At 34.8% G+C, this 10,942-nt stretch overlaps 1 protein-coding gene across 1 annotated transcript; it reads right to left on the bottom strand.

Annotated features, from left to right (window-relative positions):
• Positions 1 to 2,172: 2,172 nt before the first annotated feature.
• On the bottom strand, positions 2,173 to 5,219 carry LOC113851457 (BURP domain-containing protein 5-like). The gene is made up of 3 exons (XM_027481948.1): positions 4,894 to 5,219; positions 3,879 to 3,983; positions 2,173 to 2,860 (listed from the first exon to the last, which is right to left on the bottom strand). Exons 1-3 carry the CDS (start codon positions 5,217 to 5,219, stop codon positions 2,173 to 2,175), a joined length of 1,119 nt encoding a protein of 372 aa, XP_027337749.1.
• Between the last annotated feature and the right edge of the window lie 5,723 nt (positions 5,220 to 10,942).

Below are 10,942 nucleotides of genomic sequence, written 5' to 3'. Positions count from 1 at the left end.
ACCTGCTGTAAACTTTTCAGGCCGATCCAACAGTGAATGAATCGGATATCATAGAAATGGAGTAGCTGGTCTGGAGCTTCTTTCTTCCCTCACTTCCCTTCTCTCTTTTTAATGTTTCTCTGCAAAAATACATCATACCAAATGCTGCAGGAAAAAACACTCCAATTTTGACTTCTCTTACCCACTCTTCTGACTTCTCACTCCCCTCAATTAAGTGAAAAAATAAGCTTGAAGATTTGGACTTTTTAGACATATAGTTGGGAGTCCAACCCAACAGCATTGAATGTCAATCAAACTACACATTTGAGAATTTTAGCAGCATGCGTCAGTGCGTAGCTTGTGTAAAGTCTAGTTCTAGTCAATGCAAAATGTAAATGTCATGCAATCATTGAGTGCAAAAATGCAAACAAGCATTTGGTATTCAGATAGAACCACCTACCACTTAGACATTCTCAAGGACATACGGGAATTATCAAATATGTACTACAAAAGGTGCCCAAAGATTAACAGAGTAATACAACAACTAAATTATTTGAAACATTATTTATCCTAAAATCTCTTATAATATTTTTTTCTAAATTTTTTTCTAGGTCTTCTATTAATCCTTTTAAGTAAAATAAAAATCTTGTCATCCACTCTCCTGGTAAAAAATCTTGCACACTTTCGTATTTATTGTCCCAACCTTTTTGACGTCCATGCAAACAATTGTGATTGTCATGTATCAAATTTATTGTAGCATTTTCTTCACAATGTCTTCACGTTTTCCTAGTAGTTTTAAAATATATTGTTAATGGATAACTAAGGATTAAAGAGACAAACTTAGCTAAAAACTCTGTCCTGTCACAAGAGCCTTATTTCCTTAGAAACTTTAAAATGGCATGCGGGTATTTATTAGATTGGGTATGATCCTGTCAATAATTTTGAATCATATAAGGGAGTTATTCACTTCTCGTTCTATTTTTGAGGTTGCCATTTCTTGAATCCCCTTCTTCTTCTTTTTTTATCAAAATCTATCCAATTACATCACGACTAACAATGAATACCAACAATTTAATCAGTAACAGGTCAATCTTAATTCATACCTGGTCTTTCAAACAACTTTCTTAACACTGACATGGCTTTCCCTTCCTTTGATTTTGCAACCATGTCATCGATACACATTGATGTTGGTCAAAAACATAATTTCTAGTGATACGTAGCACAAAACTTGCTTGGAAAAGAACTTATTTTATTTAATAGTAGAAGATTTTTGAAAGATTACATAGATGTTCTTAATTGTCTAGATTGTTTTTACTTTTAAATATCTTAATTGTCTTCATTTATGATATAATTTAAATATGTAAAAAACTTTCCATTTATTAGTTTAGTAACTTGATTACTTTAAATATATGGATTAAAAATAAAATATAAGATAATTTGATTTTTGGAGTAAGAACGGCTAGAAAAGTAACACATGAAATTGAGGCATTTCAACACTTCCAACACTAGTTATTTCCTCACTTAAATTTCTCTTATTCTATCATCTAGTCAAGACGACCTATCACCTTTCTAGTGCCCTTTTTCTTGCAATATTTAAAAGAAAACATCTATTTAATTCTTCAAAATTTATATATTACTAAATAAATACTCAAAAAATTTACTTACGAAATTAGTTGTTTTAAGATTCTTTTCTGTCATCAATTTAGTCCTCCATTTGAATTCATTTAAAAAGTTATTTCTATGTTAGTCAGGATAATTGATAGTTGAATTAATTTGACAATTAGTTATACATGTGTTTGTCAATGTCTTCCCCTTTAATTCACATTTCTATTATCAATTTTTAAGTTCAATAAAGACAATATTATAGAAAGGCTAATAACACACTTTTAATATATATATTTTTATTAAAAATTATATAAATATGAAAAAAATATTAAATTATAAGTATAAAAGAGTGGAATTCGCATGACTTTTATAATTTTCAATAAATTTTGATGAATAATTAAAATTGTGACAGTATTTTGTTAGATTTTTTTTAATATATCTATGCAATACATTAAACCATCATCATAACTTTTTTATTGATATATTGCATTTGGAAAAATCATAGTTTTAGTCTGTAGGCCTTTATACTACAGAGCAGAGATGTTATTTTGAAAAGCCCACTTATTCAAGGATGCTAGAAACATAAACTTAAGTCATCAACTTGGTAAACACAACATGAACCTCAGGAAAGATATGACACACTAGACAATCTCCAGGCTTGATTTTGATTGCTTGTAATATCAAACTATCTGGATCCCATAATGATGTGTCTTTATGGCATACAGCTATGGCTTTAACTCTAGTCCCATCTTCTCCCTCCAAAGGCATAAAATGCGCGGTGGTATTTTGTAAATGATGACAAAGAAAGACAGCATATGGGTAATCCATAAGATGACAAGCAATGACACTTTCATCTGCTATCTTCTTCACTCCATCTTTCACTAAGAAATTTTGTGACTTGGCTTCCCTTTCTGCATATGTAGAAAAAGCACGAACGTTCTTCCCAAGCTTAGAAGTGACAAAATCCACCATGGATTCAAGTGAAGTAGCACAAAGTTTTTCCTCTATAATCGGTGGAGGCACTTCACAAATCCTAATCTCTCTTTCTACAACTTTAGCAATCTCTGACTTAGGTTTCATAGATAATATCTCCAATATTTCCTTCATCTTTTTTGAAGAGAACGGTATATGTTGAGCAACTTGGAGAGGCAATAATGGTTTTGTAAAATCTATCTTATAGAAGTGTGCATTTATCTTTGTACCAGGACGAAGGCCTTCCTCTAAGAAAATTAGGTCTACTTTTACATCATCTAATCGATGATGATCAGCAACAGGCCTCGTCTTTAAATGAAGGACCTTCTTAGCTGGTTGACTCGCTTTAGTGTCATAGGTATAAGTCGCACGATTATCTTGTGAGAGGGTATTCTTAGCTGGTTGACTTTCAATGTCATAGGTATAGGTCAAACAATTATCTTGTGAGAGAGTCTTTTTAGCTGGTTAATTCTTAGTGTCATAGGTATAGCTTATACGATTATCTTGTGAGAGGGTTTTCTTAGCTGGTTGAGTCTTAGTGTCATAGGTATATGTCAAACGATTATCTTATGAGAGGGTTTTCCTAGCTGGTTGGCTCTCAATGTCATAGGTATAAGTTAAACGATTATCTTGTGAGAGGGTTTTCTTGGCTGGTTGGCTCTCAATGTCATAGGTGTAAGTGATACGATTATCTTGCGAGAGAGTCTTCTTAGCTGGCTAACTCTCTTTAGCACCATCCCCCGAGAAAAGGAACCTATCTTCTAACTATTTCTCAGCATCAACACTCTTTCCCCACATAATTATATAAGCATTTTGGTCATCAACTGTATCCTCTTTCATGTGCCCCAAATATCCTCCTACATTTTGGTATAACAAAGTTTGGACCCACTTTCTTATATTAATTAATTCATATTTTCTAACATTGAAGCTGTTGTTGAGTGGCACACACTGACTTCAGTTAACTCAATACTTGTATAATAGTTATCTTCTTGCTTTGTTTAGTTTCTCTTGTTGACTTGTGATAGCAAAAAATTAACATGTGATACTACAAAAATTTACAAAAATTGTAAAGACTAAAAAATAATCTTTCAGAAAAATTAAAATAAAAAATTTGTAACAAAGACTAAAAATATATACATGAACATTAATTTAATTTTTGCGTCACTTTTAAGAATAGTCATTGATTCTACAAAATAAAATTACTGACTCCGACCCTAGTCAATTATCCTGGAATTGGAAAAGTAAAACTAAAAGACAACTAAATATCAATACGTTTTCAGTATTAAATTTACAAAGCAGGTATCCTTAAACTTTTTTATTACAAACCATGCTTTAGAAACTCTATGACTGCTTTCGGCATTGGGCTATTTGGAAGCATCCTTTCCCAGTAAAGTTGAGGAGGTAACGCAGCATGGGTTGTCAACACCCTAAACCCATTAGACGAATATACCTTTTAATAGTAAAGACAATGACATGAAGAAGTGTAGCTTCATAGTTTCAAAGAAAAAAGTGGATGCAACATGAACATGGAAGCTTACATTTAGAAAGAAAAGCATTGGAAGACAACGAAAATCCATAGCTGAAACAAGATGGTAGTTAGAGATGAGAAGGTGACATTGAGAAAAGTAAAATGAAGAATATATTGAGAGAGCCTTAGGTTTGGAGGAAGAGTGGCATGACGGGCTGCATGCAGCAATAAATCAAAATGTTGAAACGTGTTTTCGGTCACTAAGCATGTTAGGACCATAGTACCAATATAATAACACACAACTAAAATAAGAGATGAAAAATAAGAGCCAATAAAGACAATAAAAAAAATATTTTCTGGAAGAAAAAATTACACCACTCCTCACTATAAAATTTACTCCTCAATATAATAGACTACTACTACTAAATACAAGCTCGGTGTAATACAAAATTAGTGGGAGAGAGGATTTTTTGGGATGATTGTTAAGGGACCCTTAAGCCTCCTTTTATAAGCCCAAGGAGGTCCAAAAATATGAGTACCCACCGATGTGGGACTTCTATCATTCTCCCACTTGAAGATTATGATTAAATTAATCATATCTTCACACATTATAATTATATGTTGCTTATGTTTCTAATAGGCCATACAAGGATCGACACCATGTAAACTTGTCATTGTTCACTGGCTTTGTCATTATGTCTGCTATGTTGTCTTTGGTGTGAATCTTTTGCATGTCCACTCTACCTTCCTCTATTACTTCACGAACAAAGTGGTATTGTATACCTATGTGCTTTGTTCTGGAATGAAAGGCTGGATTCTTTGCAATATGCAAAGCACTTTGACTGTCACAATACACAGTAGTAGTCTACTGTTTGTGCCCAAGTTCCTCCAATAGCCTTTGAATCCATATTGCTTCCTTGCATGCCTCAGTAGCTGCCATGTATTCAACTTCTGTAGTAGACAAAGCCACAACAGTATGCAATTTAGATAACCAGCTTACTGCCCCTCCAGCAAGTGTAAACACATAACCAGTAGTAGATTTTCTTTTATCCAGATCTCCTGCAAAATCTGAATCAACATAGCCTTTCACAATAAATTCTGATCCTTCAAAACATAATGCAACATTAGAGGTTCCTTTTATGTATCTAAGGATCCTCTTTACAACATTCCAATGCTCTCTACCAGGATCTGCCATGTACCTACTGACTGCTCCCACTGCTTATGCAATGTTTGGTCTAGTACAAATCATGACATATATAAGACTTCCCACCGCTGATGCATACGATACTCGAGACATTTTCATCCTCTCTGCTTCATTGCTAGGACACATACTTGAGGATAATTTATAACTAACAGGAAGTGGGGTAGAGATTGGCTTACAGTCTTGCATATTGAAGCGCCGTAAGACTTTACGAAGATAATTCTTTTAAGAGAGCCAAATCTTCCTATCTTTTCTGTCTCGGTGTATTTGCATCCCTAAGATCTTGTTTGCTGGTCCCAAGTCCTTCATATCAAACTCCCTAACTAATTGTGCCTTCAATTCTTGGATTCGATCTTTGTTGGGGCCTACCACTAGCATGTCATCCACATACAACAACAAAATAATGAAATCATTATCACCAAACCTCTTGTAATACGTACAATGGTCTGAACTCAGTCTGTTGTATCTGAGGCTAATAATGAAAGAATCAAATCTCTTGTACCAACACCTTGGCGCCTGTTTTAAATCGTATAGAGATTTGGTCAATCTGCAAACCAAGTCTTCCTTTCCTTGTTCTTCAAAACCTTCTGGTTGGAGCATATATATTTCTTCTTCAAGTTCTCCATGGAGAAAAGCAGTCTTTACATCAAGTTGCTTAAGATGTAAATCAAATGCAGCATATATTGCCAGAACAATTCTGATTGTAGTTAATCGGACTACTAGAGAGAATATCTTGTTGAAATCAATGCCTTCTTTCTGAGCATATCCTTTAACCACTAATCTTGCACGATACCTCTCCACTTGATCATTACCATCTCGTTTGATTTTGTAGACCCATTTACAACCAATGGCTTTTCGATCTTTTGGAAGATCAACAAGTTCCCATGTCTTGTTTTTATGTAAGGCCTTAATTTCTTCCTGCATTGCTGTCATCCATAATGAAGCATCTGAACTCCTCAAAGCCTCATGAAAGGTTGATGGTTCACCCTCTTCATTTAGAAGACAATATGCATCATGGCTTGTCATAACATAGTTTGAGTGCCAAGATGGTCTCCTTATCTCATGTTTTGTTTGTTGAGCTTCTCCATCATTGACATCATTTGGTTCTTGTTCTCCATGCTCTTGTTCTGCTTCAGAGGTGTCATATTCTTTAGACTTCCTTTCTATCACTACTGAAGTAGTGTCTTTTGTAGTACTGTCATTTTTCTGCTTCTTTTGCAGTTCATTTTCTGCAAAGACTACATCTTTACTAACAACAAGCTTGTGGGTAGTGGGATCCCACAAGCGATACCCCTTAACATTGTCAGCATAACCCAAGAATATACATTTCCTGGATTTTGGATCCAGTTTTGTTCTTTCTTGAGAATTGTACATCACGTACACAGGACATCCAAACACATGTAATGAAGAGTAATTAGGTGGCTTTCCATTCCATACCTCCATTGGTGTCTTCAAACCAATTGTTGTGGATGGTGATCGGTTTATCACGTAACAGGCAGTTTTCACTGCTTCTGCCCAGAAAGATTTGGCCACTCCTGTTATTCTTAGCATAGCTCTTATTCTTTCTAGAAGAGTTCTGTTCATCCGCTCTGTTACACCATTCTGCTGAGGTGTATAAGGCACTCTGAATTGCCTTGAAATACCCTCTTGCTTGCAAAATGCCAGAAAATCACCATCTACATATTCTCCTCCATTGTCTGTCCTTAAGCACTTAATTCTTTTCCTAGTTTCAAGTTCTACTAGTGCTTTGAATTTCTTGAACACTGGAAACACATCTGACTTCTTCTTGATTGGGTACACCCACAATCTCCTTGAGTGATCATCAATGAATGATACAAAATATTTTGCTCCTCCAATAGATACTTCTGGTGATTCCCATACATCAGAGTGAATCAAGTCCAGTATGTGTCTACTTCTTGTAGTCACTTTGGCAAACTTCAATCTATGCTGCTTACTTGTCACATAGTGCTCACAAAATGGTAAGGTTACCATTTTGAGCCCTGGTAAGAGATTACGTTCTGCTAGAATTTTCAGGCCTCGTTCTGACATATGACTAAGTTTATGATGCCACATCATTGTTTCTTCTTCTTGACTAATTGCAACTGATGTATCTACTTCTTGTAACGTATCTCCCAAAAGTATGTATAAATTGTTTGTGAGCTTTTCTGCTTTCATCACCACCAGGTTGCCTTTAACCACTTTCAAGATTCCATCTTCAATGTGGATCTTGCAATTGAGGTCATCCAATTGCCCAACAGACAATAGATTCTTTTTTAAGCCCTTCACATGTCGTACTCCTTGAATTGTACGAACAATACCATAATGCATTTTCAATTTGACAGTACAAATTCCAGCAATTTCTAGGGCATGATCATTTCCCATGAACACGGATCCTCCCGAGATAGGTTCATAATTGTAAAACCAGTCTCGACATGGAGTCATGTGCTAGGTTGCACCTGAATCCAATATCCAACATTCATGGAGTTGTCTTCCACCTCTAGAATTTACTGCTTCACTATATAAGATTTCACCATCATCTGAGGTACTTGCAACATAACCTTGAGAGGTTGATGCTTCAATATTCTTCCCTCCTCCACTCTTCTTGTTCCAATAATCTTTCTTCACGTGCCCTCTCTTGCCACAGTTGTAGCATTTAAGGTTCTTCCTTCTCTGAGATTTTCATCTACCATGATTCTGGCTCCCACTGGAACCACGTTCCATTGATCTTCCTCTCATCATCGTCAATGCTTCTGCTTGTTTAGAATTTTTCAGTCTATCTTCCTTATTCTTTCGCCTGGATTCTTCTTCAAGAACTGCTCCAACAACATCATCAAAGGATAGACGACCGATAATGTTGTTGTTTGTTATATTGATGATGAGTTGATCATATGAATCTGGTAAACTCTGGAGTAAAAGCTCCGCACGTTCATTTTCTACTATGCTGAAATTTGCGGCTGTAAGCTGAGCAAACAGCGTATTCAGATTGTTGATGTGGTCCGTTACTGATGTGAACTCACTCATTCGAAGAGTGTAGAGTTTCCTCTTCAAGAATATTCTGGTGTGAAGTGACTTGACCTCGTACAACTTGATCAATGTTTCCCAAATCTCCTTTGCAGTCTTCTTTTCTGCAATACTGGATAACACTGAATCTGCCAATGCTAAGTGCAAATTGGCAACAGCATTGTTATCCATTTTTCTTCTGAAATATTTGCGGGTTTGCCTTCAATTGCATCAAGACAATTGTCTTTCCTAAAAATTGCTCTTATCTTCAATTTCCACAAGGAGAAATTACTCCCATGAAATTTCTCTATCTCATATTTTGCTGCCATAATTTCTCTCTTAATTATACCGACTTATGTAACTTTCATTGTGAATAGTACTACCTATTGGAACAGTAATAATGGTAGACTGTGAATAAGTACACACTATATATGCACTTTTACACTACCAAAATTGTATACCCAGTAACAAGAATGATTCTTTTCTGATGTGGCAGATCAAATAATACTGCAACCATAGAGCATACTAAGAATTTCCTCTAGCACTATACCAATGTACACTACAGTGGAATAATATAAATAACCTAGAAGCTCTGATACCACTGTTAAGACCATAGTACCAGTATAATAACACACAACTAAAATAAGAAATGAAAAATAAGAGCCAATAAAGACAATAAAAAAAAAATTTTCTGAAGAAAAAATTACACCACTTCTCACTATAAAATTTACTCCTTAATATAAGAGACTACTACTACCAAGTACAAGTTCGGTGTAATACAAAATTAGTAGGAGAGAGGATTTTTTGGGATGATTGTTAATGGACCCTTAAGCCTCCTTTTATAAGCCAAAGGAGGTCCAAAAATATGAGTACCCACCGATGTGGGACTTCTATCAAAGCATGCATGGTGACTTCAACTTTTGTTCAAGTAAACGTGATTCTTTGGTCGGTCCATGGATCCATATGCCAAATAATATGCGATGATTGGCATCGGTAACTTTTGCTGTACGCGTGGCATTAGCATTGTTTCAGAATAATTGTTCAATCACGTTCCCTAATATAATCATAAAAACAAGCCTCGTTTGTTTTCTAATGTTGTCCTTGTCACCCTCCTCTATGTTCTTTGTCGACACGGTGCATAGCTTTTCCCAAAACAACAATTAATCTAAACAGAAAATGCTCGTCGGCTTTAGTTTTTCATGAACATAGCATTTGGCATTACTGTATTACCATTGCATATTTTAATTTGATCATTGTGTTGGGTTAGGATCAATGGTTTATCTGTTGACGTACAGGAGTCAAATCCATAGGTTTCTGCATCCCATCATTTTATCTTGAATTTCTTGCTTGCTTATAGTGGGACATTTTCTTCTGATCTTTCTTCTTCCTTAGAGTCAAACACTTTATATCTATAACGAGACGTTCTCTTTTGAAATTAGTCAGATGTTTTCGTTATGACACACCTGTTAATCTCTTTATTCATCTACAATGAGTTTAGTACAAACTATAGCATGCAGTGCATTTTTTCTCAAACGAAATTTTGCTCGCTTTAACAAAAATAAGTAAAATTTACTTAAACAACTAAAACAATATTTAAGTGAACAAAAATTAGCTTGATAAAGTGTGAACTTCGCTTAAGTGAGATAGAACAAATCTTAAGGTTATTTCACTTAAGTGAGACCTCCCTTGCTTAAAGTGTCTTAAGTAAAAATAATTAAAATTAAACAAATTTAGGACATTACGCGATGGATTTGAGGCCTGTCATTTGCTTAAGTGATCTCATATTTGCTTAAGTGAAATGAGATTCGCTTAAATCACAATAACCAAAATGTAGCGAATTAAGATTTGCTTAAGTGAGTAATGCAAAAAATGCTAATATTATACAAAAACAAACAACACTTACCACTTATATAAGGAAAACAAAATTCAATTAATAAAAGAAAATCACATTGGAAAACATTCAACATTTAATATCCATTAATGAAAGTAAGTGTCCAAAAGAATTACAATTATAATCCATTACAAAATAATAAATTAAGATTAATTAAAAATTAGAAAAAACACATCTATCAATCAAACTAAAAACAAGCATTGTTCTAATTCAAGTCTTCAGGTGTTTGGAATGATCATGCTGGGTTGAATATGATCACCCAGCAGGATCCTCATCATGCTCCTTCTTCATTTGCATTAATGTCCTCTTAGTCTCCCTCATCTAACTGTACCACATGATCCAGTGAAGATTCTTCCTGAAGTGAGAAGGTAGGGTTGTCTTCAAACCATGATGTAGCTATAACAAAATCTTCAAGTGTGGGCCATAAGAAAGCAGAAGGCTCTCCATGATGTTGGTGTAGTATGAACCTATGGAAAGGGAAGATAAGGGTTATTATAGAATAACAATTTCAAATAGTAATTATAATGGTAAATGATACAAGATTTACCTACAGAAGCCCTTGAGTTACGTGTACGGTCGATGTATGACATAAAAATCCATTTATGTCATGTGAGACATAAATGGTGGTGGTTGTGGTCGTGTTGGTGGTGCTGTAGATAAGGAGTGTTAAGAAAAAGGTCTAATAGGATGCTTCAATGGATTGGTGTAGTAATTTTTTTATGAAGTGAACATTGATTTGTTTCTTCAATTATTAAGTTTGATTGAAGCAGTCTAGAATTGTAACACCTTAGGAAGCACATAGAGCAGTGATGAAAGTTGAGAATCC

Source organism: Abrus precatorius, unplaced genomic scaffold (genome assembly GCF_003935025.1).
Source record: "Abrus precatorius isolate BTA unplaced genomic scaffold, Abrus_2018 Scaffold10, whole genome shotgun sequence".
In the NCBI taxonomy this organism is placed as follows: Eukaryota; Viridiplantae; Streptophyta; class Magnoliopsida; order Fabales; family Fabaceae; genus Abrus; species Abrus precatorius.
The sequence above is the reverse complement of the archived record's forward strand: the minus strand, read 5'-3'. Positions and strand labels throughout refer to the sequence as shown.

Excerpts from the sequence above, each read along its gene's own strand:
- LOC113851457 (XM_027481948.1), bottom strand. The coding sequence starts at position 5,219 with ATGGCAGATCCTGGTAGAGAGCATTGGAATGTTGTAAAGAGGATCCTT. Across the intron at positions 3,984-4,893 it reads GAGGAACTTGGGCACAAACA|GGTGTTGACAACCCATGCTG; the intron begins GTAGACTACTAC and ends TAATGGGTTTAG. Across the intron at positions 2,861-3,878 it reads GAGTTTCTAAAGCATGGTTT|GCCTGTTGCTGATCATCATC; the intron begins GTAATAAAAAAG and ends TTTAAAGACGAG.